Source organism: Hakea prostrata, chromosome 5 (genome assembly GCF_041222555.1).
Source record: "Hakea prostrata isolate BN-2017 chromosome 5, UWA_Hpros_2, whole genome shotgun sequence".
Taxonomy (NCBI): Eukaryota; Viridiplantae; Streptophyta; class Magnoliopsida; order Proteales; family Proteaceae; genus Hakea; species Hakea prostrata.
The window spans coordinates 16109670-16136348 of record NC_142604.1 but is presented as its reverse complement, the minus strand read 5'-3'; the positions used below and the strand labels follow the sequence as shown (position 1 = coordinate 16136348).

At 39.0% G+C, this 26679-nt stretch overlaps 2 protein-coding genes across 2 annotated transcripts; one reads left to right on the top strand and one right to left on the bottom strand.

Annotated features, from left to right (window-relative positions):
• The first annotated feature begins 523 nt into the window (after positions 1 to 523).
• LOC149015427 (F-box protein SKIP23-like) lies at positions 524 to 8748 on the top strand. Its single transcript, XM_089156232.1, has 2 exons — positions 524 to 1892; positions 7915 to 8748. The coding sequence occupies exons 1-2, from the start codon at positions 718 to 720 to the stop codon at positions 8387 to 8389; spliced, it is 1650 nt and encodes a 549-aa protein (XP_089012358.1). The 5' UTR covers positions 524 to 717; the 3' UTR covers positions 8390 to 8748.
• A 1617-nt stretch (positions 8749 to 10365) lies between these two features.
• Positions 10366 to 26539, bottom strand: LOC149015426 (trihelix transcription factor GT-1-like). The gene is made up of 4 exons (XM_089155073.1): positions 25837 to 26539; positions 12255 to 12389; positions 11846 to 12106; positions 10366 to 11455 (listed from the first exon to the last, which is right to left on the bottom strand). The coding sequence occupies exons 1-4, from the start codon at positions 26330 to 26332 to the stop codon at positions 11235 to 11237; spliced, it is 1113 nt and encodes a 370-aa protein (XP_089011199.1). The 5' UTR covers positions 26333 to 26539; the 3' UTR covers positions 10366 to 11234.
• Between the last annotated feature and the right edge of the window lie 140 nt (positions 26540 to 26679).

Sequence of the window (26679 nt, the reverse complement as noted above, 5' to 3'; positions counted from 1 at the left end):
GGCGTTTTTTATATAATTAATATAGGCGGGGCTTCAGTTCGCCCCTAGCCCCGAGGGAATTCGAACTCTGACCTCCTATGTGGAAGCGTTGGGCTTTGCCAATTGAGCCACCCCTCGAGGTTCATTTTGTCGAATACTCGCGCACCACGACTACATCCTCAAGGCGCTTTTTATATAATTAATATAGGCGGGGCTTCGGTTCGCCCCTGACCCCGAGGAAATTCGAACTCTGACCTCCTATGTGGAAGCGTTGGGCTTTGCCAAGTTCATTTTGTCGAATACCATTTTTTTTTTTTTGTACAAAGGCGTTTTTTATATATAGGGATAGGGATATTACATATGCCACCGTTACCGTTAGGTAGGAGTTGAACCCATGACCGCTCTTTTTTTTTTTTTTTATCAACAATAAACATATTTCAAGCTCATAGATCCAATACACAATAAGGATGTGAAACAATAAAAGCCGGTGAAAGAACCTATGACCTTTCCAAAAGCAATTTCATTTTGTCGAATACTTAGAGGACGACTTGTTGAACCGTTGATTAATGATTAATCCTCGCACAAGTTTCGTGATGCAATCGTGCTTTCGGGATTCTTCAACCGTCGTCGATATCCACCACTATCGTCAAAGAAGTGGTTGCCGTGAATTCATGAATCTGAAGGGCCAAAAAGCTGATCGGAAACGGCAAACCTTTGAATTGGAGGTAGGAAGGAATCATGGCGATGGCTGCCGATTGGTGTCAGCTTCCCCCGGATCTGCTAGGGATGATCGCCGAAAGGGTAAACATTTACATCGACTATCTTCGTTTTCGTGCCGTTTGCGTGAATTGGCGCTCAGGTATACCAAAGAAGCCTCTCCACCTTCCTTCCCAACTTCCATGGCTGATGCTTCACAACAAGAGGGGAAACGAGACCTTTCGTGGCTTCTTCAGTCTCTCCGACGATAAGATTCATTGGCTTGAGCTTCCTGAGGCTTCTCGTCACAAGCGATTCTGTGGTTCTTCACAGGGTTGGTTAGTCGTCATCGGAGAGACTCCTGAAATTAGTCTTTTGAATCCCCTTACGCGAGTGAAAATCTCTCTCCCACCACTCACAACTTTCCCATACGTGTTGGATTTCAACATTTCTAAGGTAGGCAGAGAGTACCTTCTTCACACATCATCCTGGCAACGCTATACACATAATCTCAGAGATATGCGCGACAGGTTCATGAAGAAAGTCACCGTATCTTCAAACCTTGGTACCTCTTCTGAAGCTGACTATGTTATTGTAGCCATCCTTAACGAAACAGGTGATTTGGCATTCTGCAAAAGAGGAGATGAAGAATGGTCTTATATTGCAAAAGCAGGATCTTACAGCGAAGACGTTATATATTATAATGGTTCGTTCCATGCGGTTGACAGATTGGGAAATATGGCGATTTGCGATTTCAGAGATGATTCTATGGTGGTGACTACGATTGAAACCCAACAATTGTCGGGTGATATACTTTATTTAGTGGAGATGTCAGGGCAGTTGTTTCTGGTGTCCAGATATGTTGATCTTAAATCTAACAGTGATCCTGATTTGGTGTACAAAACAACGAAATTTGAGGTTTCAAAGTTTGATTCAAGAGTCCCAATGTGGACTAAGGTGGAGAATTTGGGTGAATATGCTTTGTTCTTAGGTAAAAACTCTTCATTGTCTGTGATTGCTTCCAATTTCCCAAATTGCAGAGCGAACTGTATCTATTTCACTGATGATTATTCTGAGGCAAACAATGAAGGTGTATGTGGGGATCATGATTTAGGGATCTTCAGCTTAGAGGATGGTCGTGTGGAGTTGTTACCTTGTTACTCAGATCATTCACGATTGATTTGGCCCCCACCACTCTGGATTTCACCCAATCCATTTTAGGTTGTGGTTATGAAAGAAAGTGAATCTAGTTATTTCTGTCACTCTTATGTGGATATGATTATCTTGCCTCTATTTGTGATTAGTTTGATAAAACTGTAACAATGTATATATTATCATACAAAACTGGGTTTGCTGGAAATATGAATGGAATTCAGAAGCCTTGTGCTTTAGACCATGAAGGCAATTAACTTGTTCAAAAAATTGAAAATTATGTTGGTGAGTACTGAGTAGGGACTAATTGCATGGATATACTTTAAGGAAATGCGCATTGAAACCTATTTCTCTTGCAAGTAATTAAATTGAAACAAAACAAAGGCATTTATGTCTGGGTTTGAGGATAATACTGTACTGTGTTCATGCTTTCTCTAATCTGTGTTGAACTTCAAGACAACCCTTCTCTATGAGTGGATATGAAGTAAATTGTATCGATTATCATGTTACTCTTCAATTCTAGTTGCTTGGAGCATTTCTTGGGAAACTTGTAAGGTTAGCTATGAGCAAGGTGCTTAAGCATTGCTAACTGCCAAACCTTATTGAGGATTTATAAGGGCCACGAACATGTAAGCATTCAGCTTGTATAAAAATTCTGAAGCATGTTCATTTTGGTTGCCAAGAAATCTTTCCTGTGACTGGTAAGGCATGCTATTGCTGCTGCTGCATCATCCTATCTTCTCATTGTCCAGTTAGATCCTTGTTTTAAACCCATTCACCATTGTTAAAGCATTTTGAATTTTTATCCATCCACATCTATACTACCTTAAATCAATTTCTTTGTGAAGCATATAAAGGTTGTGAGGTGATTTGGTCCTTTCTTCTTCTTCCTTTTTTTTTTTTTTTTTTTTGGGGGGGGGGGGGGTGGTAATTGAAATGGAATTCAGAAAGCTTGTATTCATAAAATTGAAAATTATGTTGGTGAGTAGGGATAATGGCAAAACCAAGTATCTCTTGTAAGTAGTCAAATTGAAACAAACACAAAGGCATTCATGTCAAAGCTTGAGGATAATACTGTACTGTGTTAATGGTTTCTCTTAAAAAGCTTGGTGATGCCCTGCTATATTTGGTAGACCACTAGAGTAGAAGGAAACTCTGTGTTGAACTTCAAGACAACACTTTTCTCTGAATGGATATGAAGTAAATTGTGTCAACTATCGTGTTACTCTTCAATTCTAATTGCTTGGACATTTCTCGGGGAACTTGTAAAGCTGGGTTGTGACTTGTGAGCAAGTTGCTGCAAGCATTACTAACTGCCAAATCTTATTGAGAATTTATAAGCGACACCAACATGTAAGCGTTCAGCTTGTATGAAATCTCTGAAGCATGTTTCCTTTTGGTTGCCAAGAAAACTTTCCTTTGATTGGTAAAGCATGTTTTTGCTATTGCTGCTGCTGTTGCATGAACTTATTTTCTCATTTTCCAGTTAGACTCTTGTTTCAAAACCCTTCACCATTGTTAAAGCATGTTAATGTTTTTTGTAAAGCATATAAAGATTGTAAGGTGATTGGTCCCTTTTTTTTCTTTGCAATTTTTATATGTATCTTTTTCAAGGGGCTGGTGTTTGCATAATGGTTAGCCTTGGGGTCAATGAATCAAAACAGCCTCTCAACAAAGGTTGCTGAGGAAAGACTGCGTAGAAAAATTAACCCCTCTAGTTATGTGGAAGCCTTTTGACACTGGGTTTACTGATTCATCATTACAGCAGGTGAAGTATCATGACAAGGAATCCACAAGTACATTCGATTTTCTTGGTATCCAATGAAAACTACAGGATAAAGAAAGAAGAAAACGAGCAGAATGTCCTATAACACTGGCTGAACTACCCAAGGCATCGAGTCCTGAAGGAACTCCACCAGTTCTTCATTGTCATTTTCCACTAGATGCTCTGGTCTGCCAACCATTTTTCCTGCATTCTTGTAATCCAGCCCTCGTCGCAAATGCTTCCCCAGCCAAAACAGGGAGATTGTGAGAGTCCTGAAAAGTAACTGTTGTTAAAGGCCTTCCTTCCCAATCCCAAATAATAACACCAAACCCAGTTGTTTTGATCCAAATAGTATCTTTATAACTGAAAGAGGAGGGATCCGGTGATGTTCCGTGGCCAGGGAGGGGAGTTTCATTAATTCTAGATTCTCTGGATTGGAAGTTCTTGCTGACCGAAACTCTTCCCAACCTCTGTATGCTTGACTTGACTATACACATCAACTGGTAGCCAATCTTTCCATTTGAATTGTGCCTCATTGTGTAACTTCCACTACCTCCAGCAAATAGAACAGCATAATCCACTCAGCTCTTTCACCTTCTTCTTCTTATCCCTTGCACATCTTTCTCTGAGACTAAATAGGAAGGAGTCAGTTATGGGTTTACTCAGAAGGGGGGAGGTGAAAGAGAGGTGTAAGCCAAACCAAACTACTCAAGTAAGGACAATCTGAAAAAATATGATCCATATTTTCCGGATTCTGCTCGGTTCAACCCCATTAACGTTCAGCTTGATTTCAGGTCGTCGAATCGTGCATCTCTAACGAGATTTTGATCTCGATCGCTCATTTCTCAACAGTTGAGATCAAAATCTTGACTAAGATCTCAATCCTATGTACAATTTCGAGATCTAACGACTATGATTGCATGTACGAAATGATCACAATCATTGAATCTCGATAAAACCAACACCTTTAAGCGAAGAATTCATGGGTTTGAGATAATTCATGGGTTCGAAATGTCATTATCTCATGTTTCCACCCAATAACATAAAAAAATAAATCTCAATTGACTCAATTACCCGGTCAAAATCCAAAATGTATATTAAATCCCGGAAACACACTGAGTTTTGATTCTTTCTCCTGCGAGTCTTCATTCTCTATTTATCATTATGACGCCAAGCAAGAAGCATCGTTGAACACAATTGTTTTTTGTTTAGGGCAAAAAAGAAGATCGGAGAGATGTTACCTGCGAAACAGGGATGGTGAGACCTATAAAGTTACGAGGCTGTGGCCCCCCTGTTAGCTCTCTATGACGCGTTGACAGTTTGAAGAGTTTCCCTTCGTTTCCTCACCAAATCAGGATTCACATGACGTAAGGAAGGAAGAGACAGCGTTAACAACAATTTAACCTCGCTTTAAAGCGAGATCGAAGTTCAAGATTTGTTTTGGGGCAAGCTTACGGACTCGTTTCGCAGGAACAAAAGATCCATTCGGTAAATTAGGTATGGGTTTTCTTCTTTCTAATTTCATGTTAGGTTGTTTGCTCTATTAATTTGATTGTTCGTGAGCTTAGGGTTTGTGACAGAAAGATTAAATCAGACTAGGTTGATTCATATGCATTTCAGTTGCGCCCTTTTCTTCTTGAGTTTTTGTTTTCAGTCGGTAATTTTCGGGCTTGAACCTGTTGCGTAGTTCGCCGACGTCTTCTTCTTTCTGTTATCTTTCTTCTTCTTGTCTTCAGAAATAGGGTACGGTAGAATATGAATTAAAACAAAATCCTAGCCCTAGGCATGGAAGCGAAGGGAGAAGATCAAGCGACACCATCAAGGCATCAAGGTGTCGCCTAGGCTTATTTTCTGTACTTCAAAATTGAGAGGGAAGGAATACTTAGAACAGATAATTAAAAAAGTTTGATCGAAATATTTTCTATGATTTACCCAGTGCTGAACAATCAACCCAAAGTACTAAAAATCTCCAAAGTGGCTTTTTTGCACAAACATATAACCAAGTTTTTGTTAAGCCCTGTTGAAGGGGAATCCTTTGACCATGACCTGCGGGTAAGCATTGTTTTCCAATAGGTTTTAGGACCCTAGGGTTGTAGTTGAACCCTTCCACAGGATTAGATAGAACTTTCTCCAAACAAGCAAGTAATGTAATATGGTCCTATGCATAAGGTGGTCCATCTAAAAGGAGAGTTTCATTCTAAAAAATTACTCGATGTTTAGTATTCATAGTTCAGCTTGTATTTGTATTTTGTCTTTTTAGTATAATGCTGGTATTATTTTCTGGATTCAGCAGTTTCAAACTAGTACGAGTTATACTTGATCAAAAACTTAGAAGTGATTCAAATTAATTTGGCAGTTTGCAGTTGGTTGTGTAGGGATATCATTTCAAAACTCGCATCTACAGTTGTATATTTGCGTGACTGTAACTTCAGGAAAACTGTTGTGAGAAACACATTTATTACCCCTAAAAAGGATAATCTAGGAGATCCTAATTTTTTGCCACTTAAAGTTGACATTAGTTGTAGATTAGCTGCCAGTTACACTGTCATGTGCTTATCTTTCTCAATATTTCTGAATCCCCTAGAGACTTGACAAACGTATGGACCTTTATCAATACTGTACCATTTAGATATTTTCCGGCATAATGTTTTCAGGATTTCTCTAGAAGCATTTGTATCACCTCTACTCCACTTCCCATGTCTTGTGAAAATTTTGTTTCTTCCTCCTCAGATGTACTTCCAAGTGGCTGATATCTTGTTCTGAAAGAACCAATGCTTCTATGATTTGTCAGACATCTGTCTTTAAAAAGTTTGAGGAGTTCAGTCTGCTTCCCCTTATCCCTGGCCCTTGGATAGGTAATTCTTGGATTATATTAGTCTTTGCATGGTAAAGACTATGCTTTGAATAGCTTTCGGCCTCCAGTTTAGTGAATAGCGAGAGCCTTGTATTGAGGTTTTTTTTTCTTCATTACTTTAAGCAACTCAGAAGCTAATACAATAATTTCATTTTAAAAAAAAAGCCTTAAATATAGTTCATAGCAGAAAATGTCACCCATTATGCAGGCTATGGAACCTAAGAATGAAGCAGAAACAGAGTGTAAGAGCTAGAGTTGGAAGGATTTATTTGGCTGTTGGATTTTTTTCAGAGTTTCTTGTAAGAGGTATATTTGGAGCTAACCATGTCAAATGCTTTTGAAAATATCAAGCTTCACGAGATTGAGCACAAACCTTAGGCATTTTTTATGTCACAAATTCTCATCAATACAGCCGTTGGTGTTATGTAGTGTGCAAGTGGGGCTTACTGTGTTGGGTAATGAGCCAATCCAAGCGCAAATGGCAGCCACCGAATTTGGGAATAACTGGCCCAATGGTATTCCAACACCCCCCTACCTCCTCCCCCCCCCCCCAAAAAAAAAAAAAAAAAAAAAAGAGGCACCCCCAAAAAAAAATGAAAAAGCAGACACAAAAGGGTAGGGTTGTGAAGAAAAGCAAGCTCCAATGCATGGGCTGAAATGCTAGTCTATCGTCTACTAGATGTTAGGTTGGTTGAGTTTGGTTGGAGGTTTCTAAGTCAGACACAAAGATGAGGTGGAGAGATGTGAGCAATTCAAGATCCATGTGTCCTTGAAGTCTTGAACTGGTTTTGACTAGAAGTTCTGGGGCTGTACCAAGCTGTCTTTACCACCAGAATGCTTCCCCTCATCCTGTGGAGAGATGCAAGCAGATTCAAGATTTACGTGTCCTTGAACAGGTTTTGACTAGAAGTTCTGGGACTGTACCCTAGCTAGTTGAGCTATTTTTACAACCAGAATGCTTCCCCTCATCCATCCTGCCCATATTTCTGGGTAGTCTGAACAAGCTAAATTCTAACCTTCTTTTCTGCATCATGTGATACCCTCATGCTAATAAAACTTTTATCTTGGTGGATCAGATTTGAATTTCCTAGGCTTTGTTTCAGTTAAACAGGTCATTTGGGGATCTTTAATCACTTGAATTAATTAAATTAAGCTTAATCAGGCTCCTTTGGCTATCAGATTTGGGCCAAAGCTTTTCTTGACTTGGAGCTGACATGAATTTTTTAGATCCAGTCTCTAAGTTTTGTTCTTAGTGTCTTCTGGTCGTCTGTTATTTACTGTAATAGTATGTTATTTTCTGGCTTTTTATCATTCTGTTTCTGCCATACTGTTTCTAGATTACAGCATAATGATTACATGTCGAGGTTAGGTCAATTATGTTTCATTGAATGCTCTGCACCTGTAATGATTTTGAGTTTTGACCAAATCAAGTTGTTTTCTGGATTAAAACTTTGTTCACTGGTCACAGAATTGTTTTCAAGTCATTGATAATGCAAGATGCTCGAATGATGCCACCTGAGGATGTCCCAAACCCAAAACCACGAAAAAGGAAAGGCTTACTGCATGGTGCACCAGCATTCCCATTGCAAGGAGAAAACCTCAAAGGGGTTCAGGAGACATTTCCTTCATCTTTCAAGACCACACAAAAGGCCCAGAAGAGAAAACTGAAGAGTGAAGGTTCTCCATCGTTCCAACAGCCAGAGAGATCAAACTCCGATTCCTTGCCAGATTCCTCAATGTCTGGGAATGATTATCGAGCACTGAGACGAAAATATTTGCTCCTGGAGGAAGAGAGCTTCACACTGGGAAGAGAACTGGGAGAGGTTAAAGATGAAGTCAAGGCTTTGGAGGATGAGAAGCTCGCACTCTTAGACGAGCTTGTTGTTTTGGAAGGTCTAGTCGATCCCTCTGAACTTCAGCCTCGCACCCCTTCTCAATCTTAGCTTCCATCTTCGTCCCCAGTAGTAACTTTTTACAAACCAAGACAATGATTTTTACTTGCTATTGTTGTAGATAGGTTGGATGAGTTTCTGGGTATAATCAGCAGATAAGTGTATCAGCTATGAGTAGTTGAATCCATGGAAACCGTTACCAACAACGAGTGCTTTTGCATTAATCAAGTATTCCATGCGTTACAGCATTAAGCTCCATATTTGTTTCTGTTTCAAATTGATTCCATGAAATAGTCAACAATTAGATTTGTTTGGTCAGAAATTGAATTTCTCTTGGTTGCATCAATCTAAAATATTTTATGAATGACAAAATTACTTGGTAGTTCAATTTTTAAGAATAGATTTTCTCTGGTTGATTATAATTTTTTTGTAAAGAGGGTTTCTAACTTCCGTTGGAAGCAAAAGAGTAAAGATGTTGGGAATGGCCCTTTTTCAGAAAAAAAAAGTAAGCAATGGCTAAATTGAAAGGGGTCTTAACTTCCAGAATTTCTATACCAACTGATTTCTATTTCATTGAAATTTGGATCATAAATTAAAATCAAACGAATATTTAGGTGGAAGTCACCCATGAAATTGATGAAGAAACCAAGCCACGAAATTTGAAGGAGAATGTCAAATAATCCCCAACGCTGTCCAGCACGATTCCCTTGTACAACTCCAAATTATCAGTCATTACTTTTTGGAACTGGCAGAACTGGCAGAGTGTGCACGCTTTAACTTCGTTGCCAGTAGTTAGAATTTTGCCCTTGAGCCTTTGACCTCGTACCCTTAGTTTTTACATATAATTTAAATATCAAAAAGAATTTTGCCCCTAGTCCCGAGAGAATTTGAACCTTTGATCTCATACTCTTGAGGTAGGAATTTGTATCCTTAGATTAGGGGTGTCAATAAAACTTTTATGGCCAATGGTGGGTTAGTTGAACGGTTAAAAACTCAAATCCCCATGGGGAGGTCTTGGGCTCGCACGAGTACCAAGAAGAAGAAGAAAAAAACCTGTTAACCAGGCCAAGCCCAAAGCCCCCTAAGCTCAGCCAATTTTTTCAATCCGAAAGGCAAGCTTGGATAGCAAAATAATGAGCCCTAACATGGTCGGGTTGGGTTCGGTTTTGTCTTCAGACCAACCTGGCCCAACCCCACTCAACCTTATATTAGTTTAATTTAATTAACATTAAAAGTTATTCAATACCAATGTAGCATTGCGCAATTAGCTGTATCAATTGAAGATGGAGGGAAAGCTAGGAAGAAGATGACTGTTGAGAAGGAGGAGGAGGAGATAGTGGAATAACAAAACAAGGAGAAACATGCCAAGAACCACGTCCTTCTGTTGCTCGGATCCTCTCTAGTTGGGCAACCCCGAGACCTCTTTGTGAGATTTTCTTCTTGGAAAAACAACCTCCCCCATTACTACTACCACCACCACCAACCTCCACCACTACTGTTATTTTTATATTTTTGGTGGTGTTGTTCTTCTTATAACCATACTTCTGCACTGCCATCTAACTACAGATTCATTGATGATTAACCCAAGATTCATTGATCGTTTAACGTTAAAGCTACCATTTTCTTCTTTTTTTTTCCTTTTTTTTTTTTTAATTGTCATTTAAATGACAACATGTGATAAAAGGTTGACATACCTAATTCATAAATAAAAGAGAAAAAATTAAGAATATTGTTCAACGATTTAAAGTTAGTTTACCAAATCAGATGGTAGATATTTAAAAACGTTCAGCTAAGAGATTCACATGTCCCTTCAGCTACCACTTCCCATACTTGAATCATGAGGATGTGAACATAATCGAATAACTTCTAGAGGTTGTAAACAAAATCGAGGAAAATTAGATGTATATGATATTACCGTTGTTTTCAAAAAGACTATTTTCAAGACTTGAACCATAGACAAGCATTCAACAGGTAAACATTCGACTAGCACGCCAAATTGTTGTTTTTAAAGAGACTTGAGAGAGGGGGAAAAGGAATAAAGATAGAGAAATGGAAATATAAAATAGCCGAAGAGGCTGATGACAAAACCAAAGCAACCACTCCAGCTTAGTGAAAAAGGGCAGTAGCACTAGTTATTTTTCTAAAACAGATTTTCAAAAGGGCCACAATAGCATTGAACCGAACCAGTTACCAAGGCTGAATGAAAGGGCATCGTCAAACCTAGACAATTTGATGGCCTTTTACCATAAACAGCAATGCTCAAGAGAGATGACTACCAACAAAGTCTTGTAATGATACTACAATTACAGAACCCAACCCCCACAAGCCACTAAGGAATACACAACGATTTACAAGCAACTGGAGAGAAATTTCAGTACCATTTCTCCAAATCTAGCACTAATCGAGCCTAAAAGATAACATCAGAGAAAATGGAAAAAGAAAAAGACAAATCTGGCGATTGGAAATGAAATTTTAAGGACAAACTGAATACAACTATACAGAATGGAAATCTAGATTTGCTACCAATTCAAACAAGTTAAATGGAATTCTAAATGTATTCATTTTCCCTACTGCCTGCATTTTGTACACATCTACACAGATTCATGGCATTCCTTCAGACATTTTCACATCTGATTTTTTTTTTTTCAAATTTACAAAATAAAAATGGAAAAGGGTGAGAAACCTGTACTCTATATAACCTAAATTTATGCACATAATATCAAAGAAGCTTAGAAAGAAAAAAAAAGAATTTATCTATCCCCAAGTGCTTATTTAGTTTAAACGGGCAAGCAACATCTCCTTGATACCTGCCTTCATCGCATTTCAACTTTATTCTGCTTTAGCTTGGCAATATCCCAAAAATGACCTCACCAACTCCAAGCCAGACCACAATGCTTCACAAGTTCATGTCTTTGACTCCACTATCGTGATATGCAGCCATAGGTCGCAGGTCTTGTATGGACTCTACATCCTTGAAAGTCCCAACTTCTCTCAGTGAATGCCATCCATTGCGGGCCAGAAGCTCACGGAAATCATCCTCACTGTACAAGGTTGCATCTTCACTGTTAATTGTCTGGCTGTTGCATGGATCATAGTGATAAAGCTTTATCGTCACACCTGAAAAACATTTATGTCACTTGTCTCAGGTTCACTTTCTTTTTTCTGATTTTTCACATATTATATTGTGCATTTTATATACTTATTAAGGATTTAGGTTGACCTACTAAGGGCATATATTATGGTATGGTGAGCTAAAAACAGAGAAAAAGATGAGTGGTGGTGGGGCAAGCGTCGCCCCCCCCCCCCCCGGGGGGGAAGCAATTTGTGTATAGTTCAAATAAAATAACATGCTTTAAACAATCAAACAACCGATCTTATATCTTGTAGGTTCATTATTCTTCAGTTAATTTATATTCAATCACTATATGAGTGGTCTGCCAGTGATAATCAGAATAACCCACTTGACAGAGTATACTCACTCAAGTTGAAGAATCATCGGATACTAACCAGGATCAATGTGAAGGGTATAAGTTGTCTGTGGCATTGCACGATCAAAGCTCCTCACAACACCATCATTGTCTTCAACCCAAAAAGAACGTTTCGACCTCAAACCAAAAGCATTTCTGATTGCTTCCTTGATGGCATCTGCAGATCCATCAATACCTATCTTGCGGGTCATGCCACCACACTTAACAACAATGATATGCCCAGCAGGAGGTGGTACAGATACAGGATAACAACCCACGCCACCATCCCAATGGGGCATACCTGATGAGCCAAAAAGAGAATTAGCAAGTGAAATGCAATGTCAAGAAGGGAGTACAAAGAGAAAACACCAAGTGTAAAAAAGCATCTACCTAGAATTAGCAGTCGGAAGAAGGAAAGAAAAAAAAGGAACCAGAAACCTGACTCTTACATGCAGAATTGCTCTCTCTCCAACCCCACGTGCTTCTTCCATTTTGCATAGTGCATTCATGAGACACCACAGGGGCAGTAGTACTTCGTCTGTCACCATCTAACCTCTGAATGTTTAATATGTTCGACTCCAAGCCTGAGAAGTATACTTCATGAGCATATGCATCAACAGCATAGAACGACCATAAGCAAGTTTACTGGAAAGTTAAGTAATCTAACCAATTGCAGAACTTGACAATAAAGGGGAAATGTAACCATTTGGACCAGGGAAAGGCACCTGGCATACTTAAATCTATCCATAATCTAGTCAAGCTTTACAGATGAGCATCCAAATCCCTTCAGCAAACAATAATAATGAAATAAGAAACCAGGTGAAGGCTTCATTGACCAATCAAATGGACACATAAAAGCATTGAAACAAACTGGAGTCTTTATCAAGTACAAACCAAGAACTATTTTTGTGAGAAACAGTAAAGGTTACATACAAATAAAATGTCTAGGTTTCACAATTTTTTCAGGGTTACTAAAAGAATCCTAATCTGGAATACCCAATCCATGGTTCAGGATTAGAAAATGGTATTTTAGTTTACAATGATGTCACATTCTCCAATAGTATCACCTAGTCAAAGTCCAATGGAAATACTAATTTCGAAACACTATTGAAAGCAGGAGCAAAAACCAGTATCTGTCATTTTGCAGACACAGAGAGTGAGAACATAAAAAAATCCAACCTAACATGACAGAGTTAGCTGTGTCATCCTGTGGCTTCCTCCTCCATCTATAAAGCTGCAAGATAGATTTTTACCTCCATTATGCAGATTCACAATCAATTTGGGCTTCTAATTAGTGGAATAAGCCTAGGGATGGAATATGCATGTATTGGTTCTTGACCCATTGGTTAACCAGGTGATAGGTCACTTTAATGGGCTTAGAATGGGGTTCTGAAGGTTGCGTATGAATTTAATGTTAGTTAGTTTATTTAACGTTTAAAGTTGAACCATGGTTCATTCTGGTCCAATTTAAGTGATGCACAAAACAGCATTCTCAGGTTTTCATTAGCTTATATTAGTGTTTTTAAATGTCTCCACACATAAGGAGAAAAAAAAAATCCGACCTCATGTCTGGCTAGTATCTGGACTTTCGATTGCAACAGCTTTCAGCCCATTTATAATCCCCAGAATGGAGAAATAGAATAGAATCTGACTTTCAAAATTATTGCTTGCAAAGCTGCTGCTCTAGGTTTGATTCATTGATTCTTCAAGTCCAAAAAAACAGGGATTCTTGGTGCTTCAAGACCAAGGTGATTAAAGAACTAGGTGTTTAAAGACCAAGGTCTTGCCACGGCTAAGGATTCAGCATTGATTCCATCTATCCTCCATCGAAGATCTCCATCCACATCAAGTTTCTGATCTGAAGATACTTTTGAAGCTTCTACCACTGAGGGGAACTCAAGCCAGTACGTACAACCCCTGTATTTAAACCTTAAACACAATCCTGACCCCTTTTTTCTGCATTTGGACTCCCCTTAATTGCCCGCACATCTGGATCAGCATCATCAAGTCTAGCCCTAATAACACCCCCCCCCTCCCAAAAAAAAAACTCAAAAGAAGGGGAAAAAAAGGGGACAAATCCACTGGATCCCCATTACAGCTTCATAAAACAAGCTCGAACCTATGTTCCACTGAACCCTAATTAGCCATAAAACCCGCAACTCCTGTTTTCCTAATATCTGACCATTAGAAAACCTTGTCTAAGGAAAATCCATACAGTACCTACACTCAACTTAAATCCGAGCCCTTAACTCCCCTTCAAAACCCTTTGACCAGCCTTTCCTACATCCCCTCAACGAACCCCAACCTTTTGGAAGTCACTTTTAGAACTTAAAATTCATAACAGACTGTTCCCTAGACCTGCACTACCTTTCCCAGGTCCCATCCCCATCAGGTTACTCTATATCCCAAACAGCCACTCCCATCTTCGACGGCCAAGTACCATTTCCCCACTGGTTCTGTTTCTAGGATCTTCGAAGAACTGGCCGTTGGCTGGTGCTGCCAACCAAGGCTACATCACCATTGAGACCCCAGCATCTAATCAAATCTAGTACAAGCAAACAATCACTGAAAGTAAACACTAATGCCATAACCACATCAACACAACCTTCTCCCAACTAAATGGGTTTTGTTACATGGATCCTTGCTCTCCAATTCTTTCTTTTCAATCTCATACTAGATACGAGACCTGAGGCCTGGCGCAATGGTGGAGTCTCTCCATTGTGTGTTGGAGGTCACGGGTTTGAATCAGCCTCTCTGCAAAAAGCAAGGGTAAGGCTGCCTAGAAAGTCCCTTCCCCAGACCCCACAGTGTGGGAGCTTCAGCACTGGGTACGCCCTTTACTAGATACGAGACCTAAGCCATGCACTCATCCCACACACACACACACACACACAAACCTACCTAAGAAATGCATATCTTTCCTCAGATAGATCTAGTTTAGGTCCGCCACTGGTTTTTTTAGATGCTTGAAAAAATCAACTAACTCCTTTGAAATGGAGCATCACAAGGCCTCCCTTGGACATTGCCATGCCTATATATCCAGAACTCACCAATATCTTGCTGATATATTAGCAAAATCTCATTTTGAGATTTCAAGACTAGATCGCATACAAGCTCATATTTCGCTAATATCTCAATGAGATCTCAATAATTTGGTATACCTTGGATTCACTGTAATTGTATGCTTCCCACCATATATGACCATCATCTGAGAAGTTGGACTGAGACCTCAACTCAGATCTAATATGCTTGTTTCTTACTTTACCTTCATTGTCTCACCAGACATCTTTCTCAACATCCTAATCTCCATTATAGTTGCTCTATCAAAACAATAATGCTACCATCAACACAACATTTGGACTCAACACCTGACAAAATATAGACACTCCAAACACCATGATCAACACATGGCCCTCTCCCCCCACTTTGTTCACTTTTAAGGAAGAGGTCCATCACAGATGGTTGTCTAAGCTCCTCATGGAGCAACAAACTTGTGCTTACAAATATATAACTCTAAAAAACTTGTTAACCCATGGTGCACATTTTAACACACTCACTCAACCTCAAGTGCATATCGAAAGATTTAGCTTGAAGCGACAAGAATAGATAATAAAAGCAACATCAACCTTCAACATACATCCGAGAGCTAAGAGAAGTGGGGGCAGTAACCAGATACAAAAAAACAAAGCAGAAGGAAAAACCAACCCTCACGGTTTCTGGTTGGCTTCAAGAGATGGATTTGCTTCATCTGGCACTAAATCACTATTGTGCCTATAAGACAATCAATAGGTGACCTTTGCCTACTTCACCTTTCAAGTTATAGACTCCAACCATGGAGATTCTAAACTCAGATAATCTCCAAAGTCATATTCTCGATCCCTTCATACTTGACAATTCATAGTAACTCCGAGGAACACCACTACTACTCCCATCAAACTGTTTAGAGAACACCAAAACATCATAGATGGATTCCATTCTTCAACAATGACCACTGTTACCCTATCTCAGTGGCATACGTTTCTCAAGTTCAAATTCAATTTGTGATTATCCAACCTTAAACTCTATTATAGATATAAAACACCACCCAGAAGTAGGGTAAACAAAAACTCTCTAAAACCTATCTTTACAACCACCAGGTGTGCCTTTTATTTGATTCAAAAGCCTATAGCACAAGGAGTTGGCGGATGGAAGAGGACAAAAAACATGGCTGCCTTCTACTCACCTATAATGATGTCATTTGTAGTACAAAGCATCAGACAAAGCATTTTATTCCATCACTCGTCCATCTCTCCTTTACGTCTGCAGGTAGAAGAAAGCTTATCGAAGACCAAATGTGTGCTTTAATCTCTGGCATCTGTGTGGGGACTTCATAACCGGGTGTGAAGAGCACTTCATGATAGCTCCTTAGTTTTGGGGAGCCAATCTCCAAACTTTAAATGGCAATGGGATCAGTTAAATCTTCTGTGTTTCTCTCTTTCTGTTTCCAAAGATATTTTACAGAAAATAACTAGAAAGGACATGTAGCATACAGAATAAAAGGAACAGCGAATGCAGACGACAGAAGAAAATGAATAACGAATGAAGAAGAGTTTGCAGTGAAGAACAGGGAAGAATCAGATTTCCAACACCCCTTCCCCAACCCCTTCTCTTCACGGATCTGAAACCAGTACCTGCAGTTGAGGAGGGAGGGAGGGAGGGAGAAAGCAATGAAGCATCCAACCTGCGATCGGAGGATCTGACATGTCTTACCATGGCGGCATCATTTATTTATAAACCAAAAGCAATAAAACAAAGCAGACAATTTTTTTTGCTGAATAAGAAAAAATTAATAAATAAAATAAACATTAACAGTACCCCTAACACTAAACTCACCCGAAACCTAACACGATGACCCCCCACCATGATCAACATCCATCACATAACTAAGACAGTTTACAATGACATGGTACATGTCTTAACGGAACCACTTCTCATTGTTGTATCCCTTGCAAGAATATAATACAAGTAAAAACTGTGAACAAACCCAAAGAGGGGGGTGGAGGGGGTGCTTGGCACAATGGTCTGTGGACCACAGTTGAAGCTTGATGTCAAGGCATTGAAACAACCTCTCAGCAAAAATTGTTGGGGTAAAAGGATGCATAGAAAAATTGCCCCCCACCCCTGTGGACTCTGCTTGCCCAGAAGCCTTTGCCACCAGGTTTGCCTTGAAGGAACTTTGACAAACCCCAAACCTGGAACCAATACCTGCAAGTAGGTCAGGGGGAAAGAGAGACTGCAAAGATGAAGAGTGGAAAAAACTAGGCAATAGTGGGACGGATCTCTTAATGTACTAGCAGTCCATTTCTAATCAAACTAACCCTTTATAAAGTAGGAAGCTTAAACTAATTACAGCCAACCATTCATAAAGACTATATAGTAACTTAAACCAATTTATAATAGGATTTGGAAAGAATTAACGACTAGAATCTAAGCTATTAATGGATGCTGCTTAGTGCAGTTGGAAATACTGTGGTGCAGTAAGTACATGCTTACCAGGTCTCAGGTTCCTCCTTTTACCCTCCCGCCGTGCCTACTCCCCCCCCCCCCCCCCCCCCCCCCCCCCCCCCCCCCCAAAAAAAAAAAATTAGAAAGAAAAAGAAAAAGCAAGATCTAAGCTATTAAGGAAACTTATTCCCATTGGAGATGCACTTTAATGCTTCCTGTCAAGATGGAGTATACATATGAATGGCTCCAGCTTGGAATACAAAGAGTTGACATTAGAAAACCACACAAGTCTTGAGCATAAACAGTAGTAGTGAACACAGGAAAACTCTGTTCAAGTAGGAGTATAAATCAAGCATAGCCATCATTATTAACTACAGTAAATAATAATCTTCGTCTCAAATAAGATTCAATCAACAATGAGAAAGATATGGGTAAATGAATGTAAACCACAATCCACAAAATTGCAGCAATAACAGAAATGCCGAAGAAGTTCAATTAAATGAATTAAGAACAATCCCACAGTAGGATCAATACTATTTGCAGCAGATCATCAATTATAGAAGCAAACAAGAATTTGAAGGTAAACACCAAAATATAAATTAAAATATATTAGACAAACTAGCAGTAAGAATAAACTCTTAAGGCTGCTGGATTGGAGTAGGAACTGAGGAGAATCTTTGCTGAAAGTTTCACCTGTCTGATGGCTAAAACCTGAGATATGAAGATAACTCGAAATTAGAAGGCTAAGCACTGCAGGCCTGAGACTGAGATCGAGTGAAGCCATTGGTAGTGTGACCTTGCTCCAAATTCAGCTAAGTAGGAGTCCTTATCACATGGACATGAGCATTGGAAGCTTGCTAGAGATTCTAGGCAGAATTGCAATTGCAGGAAGAGTTCACGGCTTCTGCTCATGTTGACACAGTCGCAGCAGTGCTTCTCAATTGATGGCAACCTCCAATAATTGTAGAAGACACGGGTAGCAATAGTACAAAAGGGGGATCAAGAAGGGCAAAATCAAAAGATGGAAAAGCAGGTAAAGGCGTAAACAGGATAAGGAGTTCAACTCTCAACATCCCTTAATGTTATACACTTGGACAGGAAACTTGCTCAAATAAAAATAATAGAGAATAACCCAACAGATAATAGGAAATATAGGTTACTATGAACCAAGTACCAACATCAGGTTACTCAGGACCAGGCAACATCAGGTTGTTGTGAAACAAATAACCCAGAGAGGTTCGTGATGGTACGTCAAATAAGCATGTTTTGTTACTGAAAACTATTGATGGTATGTCAAATAAGCATGTTTTGTTACTGAAAACTATCTTCACAAATAAATTGTTGCTAAGGATGTATGAAGACCAACAACCAACATCTCAAAGGATGAGCATCACAACAAATCCAATAATCAAGAATAGGTACAAATAATCTCAAGCACCCCCTCCAGGTAGCAAATAATTACAATAACAATATCCAACCTCTCCCTCACTATAGCAAGCAATCTCCATGCAATTACCAACTATCAAAGAAGTTTAAATCTTAAACTAATGAGAACTGGGCCCACAAAACAATCTGCAAATATACTAGACCAACAGAAAATCAGCAATTGAGTAAAATTTGGGTGTGATGCTGCCCACTCAACCACTCAAGACAATTTCAAATGTCACTTAAGGATAAAGAGTGGTAATTCTATAAACACATCAAAATAAACAAATGGTGAATGGATTGCCCATTTTCAAGGTGGCACTAGGTAAGGAAGAAGCTGTGGCAATTTTGTATAATCAAATCTTTCATGGATTGAATTAGTAGGTACACATAGAAGACATGGTTGAGGAACTAAGAGCATGGTAGAAGATCTTGCCACCTTGAAAAACCGAGATCTCGACCATCTCGGCAAGATCTCGGTCCAGATATATAATTTTTTGGCGTCAACTCGGTGGCCCATCTCAGTGGTTTTTAGGGTCTCAATTGGGTTGAAACTTGGTGTTTAGCCCATTTAAGGCCTTTTGAACACATTGGTGGCCTTGGATTTGTCAGAAAACAATCCTAAGTATGATTTCTAAGTCTACCCATAGTGTGAAACCGAAATGTTGTAGGATTAGGGAATGCACGATTATACAACATGTAATATAGAACCTTTAATCATATAAATGAAAAGCAAGTGTATCAAATGCATCAAATAGCCTAAATGTTATCAAAATTCCATCCATATGAGTATCACAATCTCAATTTTCAAGAATAGAATAACAAAATTATACAACCATTAGAAATTCTATAGAAGTCATTAAATCATAAGTTCATAAGATAAACAGAGAATGATTGATCTTCCTTCAATGTTGTAGATGTGCTAAGAGTAGTTGCAAGTGAAAATCCAGCCGAAATCCACACAAAAAATGTGAAAATTGAGAGTTCCAGTGAGAAATGGCGAGATTGGCGAGATCTCGAGCGAGATATCCCAACTCTTTGCTCTCGACCTCCATCTCGTCTCACTTCTTTGAAAAAGTGAGATATCTCGCCTAGATCTCGCGAGATCTCCCACCATGACTAAGAGTAAAAACTGCCAAATAGACTTGGAAGGTATTAGAAAACATAAAGGGATTAGACAGGTAGCAAGAGGCAAAGGAGGACACTACTCCAGGAGCATTATCTCACTCAATAGAAATCCAACCGGTCTGAATTTTTACCATTCAGTTTCTAAACGAGTAACCACAAATGGCTCCAAAGGCTCAGGTAAGAAGTGCTTAAGTTTCTGCAAACCAGGCCTGGTTGTAGTTGCAGAAACAGTTTTGGTTCAAGTAAATAGTTCAATACAAGAGGGCCCGAGGACTAGAGTGCCTTTCACCATGAGTTCAACAAAGAGAAAAGGGAGAAGAGGCATAGAACAAGCAATGAGAAGAAAACCACAGCCAAGTGCAGATCGATACCCAGATCAGCAAACAAAAATTAGTAACCAGGGAAATAGACAGTGGCAAGTCACAAGGATGAAACAGAGAATAGCAGTAACCAACATCATGGAATCTGTGAAAAAGGCTGCAGTACCAATATTTCTCTGATAGCAGTTAGGATCGTCAGTGGTATTCAGTATTCAACAGCACAGCCAGCAAACTGATTCAACTCTTCAACCCGCAAGCACTAAATCAGAAAATAAATTAGCAGAAGAATCAATTCAGGCATTGATCAATTGATAACAATATCAGAAACAATTGAGAGCAAAGAAGGGTCCCCAGTCTCTTCGGATGACTACATCAACAGGGAATGGCCCCCAGCCGAGACCTCGAGCAGTGTTCTGTTAACTATCTTGTACCCTGATCCATATGTATGGCTTTGACAGTTATTCCATCCCCCCCCCCCCCCTTGATTTTGTATCAGCCTCTTATACAATTTTCATCGAAATCAATAAACAAAGCCTAGTTCTTCTCCTCCTCCTATGAACTAGGGTTTCCTTCTTCAAACCAGAGGCCTAAAACAACTGTGAAACTGGCTATAAGCTAGGAGAGAATCAGGCACCGGTTACAGCTCTGATACCATGGCAAATCCAGAACCTGGAACCAATACATGCAAGTAGACATACTGAGGGGAAAAAAGAGAATGGAGAAACAGAAACTAGGAGAAATTAGGAAGATCCCCTATTGTACTAGCAGTTTTATAACCCAATCCTATAGATGGTACACAACTTGAACTAATCACATTAGCCTTTCTTAAAGACTAAACAGGAACTTAACTCCCACTTACAGTAGGAACAGTACAGAAAAACAATAAGAACCTAAGTTACTTAGGGAACGTATCCGTGTGGCAGATGCACTTACACAAAAAAAAAAAGGACTTGACTATATATTCTTCCTTGAGGTTTTATTTATCTTTGTCATGACTATGTTATTGTGAAGAACATTCAAAGAGCACAAAACTAAGATCCTTCAAATATCATTTGTACATAATGGATGACAGAGTTTTGCATAAATCAAGATGCATGGTAAATGACAAATTATAAGTTACAAACATAAACAACTACTTGTCAGATAAAATAGATGCATGACTCGTAGCACTATACAAGATGTAAACACTTAAAAATGCACTCCTTTTCCATATGTCAGCTACATTTCATTATTTAAAAAATCATATTTTTGGTCCAAAGTAGTCCTATAATTCAAGTCTTAACAAACTTGGTAGTGTTTCTGTGTGGTAGAAAGACGAAAGCTAAAGACTTTCTTGAAGAAATAATCTAGAACAAACATGATAAGCATTAACATATGGTAACTTTAGTGAAAATCCTTTCCAAGTTAGCATGTGAGAGTATATTGGTTCATCTCCCTCCCCACCTCCCACAAAAGAAAATGATCTGTTACCAGATAGGAACAGGTAAAAAGCAATACTCCATTACACACATACAACATAGACAGAGAAGGGGAAAAGATTTTTTTTTTTTTTTTTTTTTTGGGGGGGGGGGGGGGGGGGGTTTTAGGGGGGAGGAAGAAAGAGGCTTGAAATATTGTCTGAGATACTTAAATTGATACTGGAGCATGAGCAACAACTGTGCTCAAATACCAGGACAGGTGGAAAAAAGGAGACTGGGTAAGGATTTCTGTTGTCATCTACATGGATAGGGAAAATAAAGGGTCATTGCTTGGAGCAGAGTAAATATCTGGTCTGCCAGGAAAATGTCCATTTCAAGCCTGAGAATAGCCATAACCATCTAATTCTCCTAAAAAGGTAAGAGGAAGAAGAAAAGGGGGGGGAGATGAAAAATCACGAAGTAAAACCAGCAAGGTTAACAAAGATAAATTGCTAGCTATTTTCCTCTAATAGGTACAGTAATAAATTGGACCCAGCCATAAAAGGCAACAGATTCCACCAGCTAATTGCACTATCAGTAAAGATACACCTCAGTAACACCCATCTATTGGATCTGATCCCACTTTTAATTTACAAAAAGTTTCCACCAGAAGAATTGACCCTAAAAGTGCAAATGTTAAAGGGTTTTGTTTATAAGCCAGATAGTGCAACATACCAGCCGTCCTACCTTCCATGACATGTTTTTCAAAACACTTTCCCATGCAGCAAACATTGGGAAACCTTCAAGAAAATGAACCTAATCTAACTGAATCGTCAAAAATTCCATTAGTTATCAAAATTTAAAGGTAGACTGTTTGAGTATGACCATGAATTATTAGCAGCCATTAAAAAAAACTCACAAGTAACTCTCGTACTAGAAGAGTGCAAGAAAACAGGTGTGGCAGCTATAAAGAAGCCAAGTGGAACCAAGAATAGGGGGAGTGCTTCATATGCCGAAGGAGAGGTTTGGTCCAAATTTATTGTTTGAACGAAGACCAAAGAAATAACAAACATAAACGAGAACAAAGTGAAACGGCACGGAGATTTAACATGTGTCACACACCAATGCAATGTGCTATGTACACAGCTAAAGCTGAAGATGTTTTCACCACGCAACCAAAGAAAGTTACGGTGGGGATCTCTCAATCACACCTAAAACAGCGCTGCTAGATCTCATCCAAAACCCTAATTCAGAAAACCCCAAAACTGAATCTGCTTTGCTAGAAGAAAGCAAAGCATATAAACCATCCTCCAATAGTTGACCCATTGGATCAGGTCGTACCAGAAAAAATCCAATCCTTATCTTTTACGTGCAAAATATTTCATTAACCAGTTCCCTCCCTAGAACAAACCCCCCCCCCCCCCCCCCGGCGTTCTTTTGAGACACCATGTGAGCTTAATTTATTCCTTTTAAAAGAATTGGAGAAACAACCTTCAATCAATGATATGTTATTGAACATTGAAGAAAATATTCTTAAGTATATTCAAGCAGAAAATTTTTAAGTGAACTCTGAAGTCAAAGAATAAAGACCGATACCTCTAGATGTCAATTCCAATATGGGAAATTCTATAAATCAACTTCCACTATTATTAGGTCTCACAAATTCATAATGGTGTATGTTTTTTGCTGATGTTATCGTGTTGATAGATGAGATTCAAGTAGGGAAATACCAAATTAAAATCATAGAGAGTACCTTTGGAATCAAGAGGCTTTAAACTAAGTAGAACGAAAACACAATTTCTAGTTTGTAACTTTAGTCATGATCGGGCAAACAATGAAGTGGTGAAACTTGACGATAAGGAGATTCCTCAAAGTGATTGTTTTAAGTACCTTAGTTCAATCATAAATAAAAGAGATAATATAGATGATGATGTTTCCCAAAAAATCAAAATAGGGTGGATGAAGTGGAGAGGTACGTCCAAAATCTTGTGTGATCGACGTATTCCATTAAAACAAGCTTAAAGTCGTTCAACCAACTATGATGCATGGTGCAAAGTTGGGCTATTAAAAAAATCATGTAGATAAACTCAGTGTAACAACAATGAGAATGCTAAAATGGATGAGTGGCAAAACTAGGAAGGATAAAACAAGGAATGATCATATTAGAGTTGGTACGGGAATTGCTCCCATAAGTGATAAGCTACAAGAAAGTCATTTCAGGTGGCACGGCCATATTCAACGGAGGCTTATTAATTCCCTTGTACGGAGAATGATATAATCCAGATTGAAGGAACGAGGAGAGTTCGGGGTAGACCTAAAACCACCTTAAAAAACCTTAAGAGAAGTGGTGAGAAAGGATCTGCATAGTTTAGGCCTTGTATCTAGCATGGCCTCAAACAAAAGTGATTGGAGGGCAAGAATCCATGTAGCTAACTCCATTTAGTTGGGAAAAGGCATATTGTTGTACAAATTCATAATTGGCAAAAACCAAATTCACAACAGGAAACATATTAAAAGCACTTTTACTTTTGGATTTTTTTTTTTTAATTTATTTATTTTTTGGGGGAGGAGGTGAAGGTAACAGCCAAAACGCTTTAACTTAAGACCTGCTGAAGAGCATGGGCATGAAGTACACCATAGCTCACTAATTATATCAGCAGTGGTTTTTTGTTGATAATTAATTTTTCTCTTGATTTAAAAAACAAGAAGAAAATTCTTCGTTAAAATTAAAAATCAGCATCTATTAACATCTTAACTAAATACGATTGACATAATAAATACAAAAGAAGATCAACCTTTGAATCATTAAAAATTAGGACCTCTTACAAGGGTAAGAGGAGCCTTAATTGATTCGGTTGTCAAGAACATCAAAGGCAACCATATGCTGCTCTAAACGCCTTACCACCTCCTCATGTTCAAGCAATGATATTGTAACTATAATAAAATCTCCTAAAAGCATATATTTATTTGCCTTCTGCCCCAGCCTCTTCATTACTTGAAAAGAATCACACGCGAAATGAACAGATGGTCATAACTCATCACCACCGGTTAACCAAATTTAGGCATTATGAACTCCCACAGAAAGCATGAGTGTGTAGTCAACAGAAAGACTGACCAATAAACTGATAACAATCTTCCAGAAGACACTTAAAAGAGCGCAGCAGTTAAGAGTTGACTTGTAAGATCTTTCTCTTAATTTATCTATGATGACTAAAATGAAAATTTTGTCTGTCTAGAAGTTCCATAAGAGTTATTGTCACCACAAAGGGCCATACTGATCTTTCCCTTATTTTAACTATGAAGACAACATGGTTAGGGAAAGGAAGAATTTATTTCATTTTTAACAGAAAAAGGCTCATTTACCAGACAAGACAAGACACTGAAAACCACTGTTTTCCAGCATTTTATTTTCTAGTTTGCTTTATTGCCATGATCAACAGGTAGCGTTATTTGATGGGCTAAATGGACTCTGATCATACAGCTTGTTTTCCAGCTAATGCGCCAACACGTCCACCCTAATATGTAGTCAAAAAAGTTTAATTGGTGGCAGGGCTGGCTGGCATTCCAAGAAATGCTAAATAGGTAAGACTATGAAACATGAAAGGTATAAGTGCCAACGCAGACTTTTTCTCATGACCAGCAGAGAAAGAGACAAACATGATTATCAAATCATCCAGCCATAAAATAGCTCAAGGTCCTCATCATGCTAGTCAGAGGCAACTCAAGCACAACCAGAACTCATTACAACTATCAAAAGTGGGAGAGAAATAGAACTACCCAACTAGAATCAGAAATATAGTTATATTCAAAAATATCCATTGACCCCAGCGTCCAAAAAAGAAAAATCAGCCCGACGAGGCTTATTATGCAAAATGAGTGAAACCCAATCTAAAGGAGTCTATCAAAAACCACATGAGTAGTTGAGATGAAGACTGAATAGCGACAAATCTGCACGAGGTGAACAATTAGCCAGGTTAAAACAGGAGGGAGACAATAAGTTGGTTTTGGAATTGTACCAAACAAAAGGAGCAGACAACCCCTTGTGCCTACCATGTTGATCGCATCGATTTAAATGCTTCTTCCACTGAATAAAAATTGAAATATAATACAATGTGAATGTGCACAATACAGAAACTCCTTATCGCCTTTTGTTCAGTAATTAAAGGAAATTTCGGCAAATACGAGAAAGGGGAAAGGAAAATTTTAAAAGAGAAACAGTGAAGTATGCGTCGATTAATCCAATACAGCTCGGAGAAGAAGAAGAATAGATTGACTACCTTTGGGGGAGAATTGAAGATCTTCGTGATGAATATTGTAAGGATCGATAGAAGACTCCTCAGCGTCTTTGAAGAAAGAGAGCGAAGAAGGATTAGAACATTGTGCCTGCGAGAGCTGATAACGGGGAAGATTGTTGCTATTATTAGCCTTGAGCTTGCGAACTAGACTTCGCCATTTCTCTCTGCAAACGCTATGGGAGCGTCGATAGTAGCTTCTGTTTGCCATCTTAACCGAGGTTGAATCCCACGGAATGGAAGACTGATAAGTAGCAGTAGTAGAAGAAGGATCAGTAGACGAAGACGATGAAGTAGCGTTATCAGAAGCGGCATCCGTTGCAACACCGGTATGGGCGGTGGTGATGCCGAGAAGGTGGCGGATCTCAGACTCGGCCCATACCTCCGACGAAGAAGGACCACCACTTCCTTCTCCTCCATTGCCCGAGTCACAATCCATTCCAGGGAGCTCGTCACTCTGCGGCATCATCTCCCACTCCATTTCTCTCTCTCTCTCTCTCTCTCTCTCAATCTTTTTCTAATAATATCTAATCTGTTCTAGTCTAGTCTTTAGATTTGCTTCCCTTCAATAATTTCTCCTTCCCTTCTTTTCTCTCTTTTTCTTTTTCATTTTTTTAATGTAATTAGTGTCCAAATTCCCCCAAATTTGAGGAGGGTTAGGGGGTTTCAGGATTAACGGGGAGCATCACTGCATCAGCCATTCTTCTTTTTTTTGGTAATAAATTTCCATTAACTGAAAGAAAATGCAACCCATGGAAACAGCCCTAGGCAGGCGGAACTAACTCCTGAAGCCAAGGAACGGAAATAGGCCAAACCGTCGTACACGGG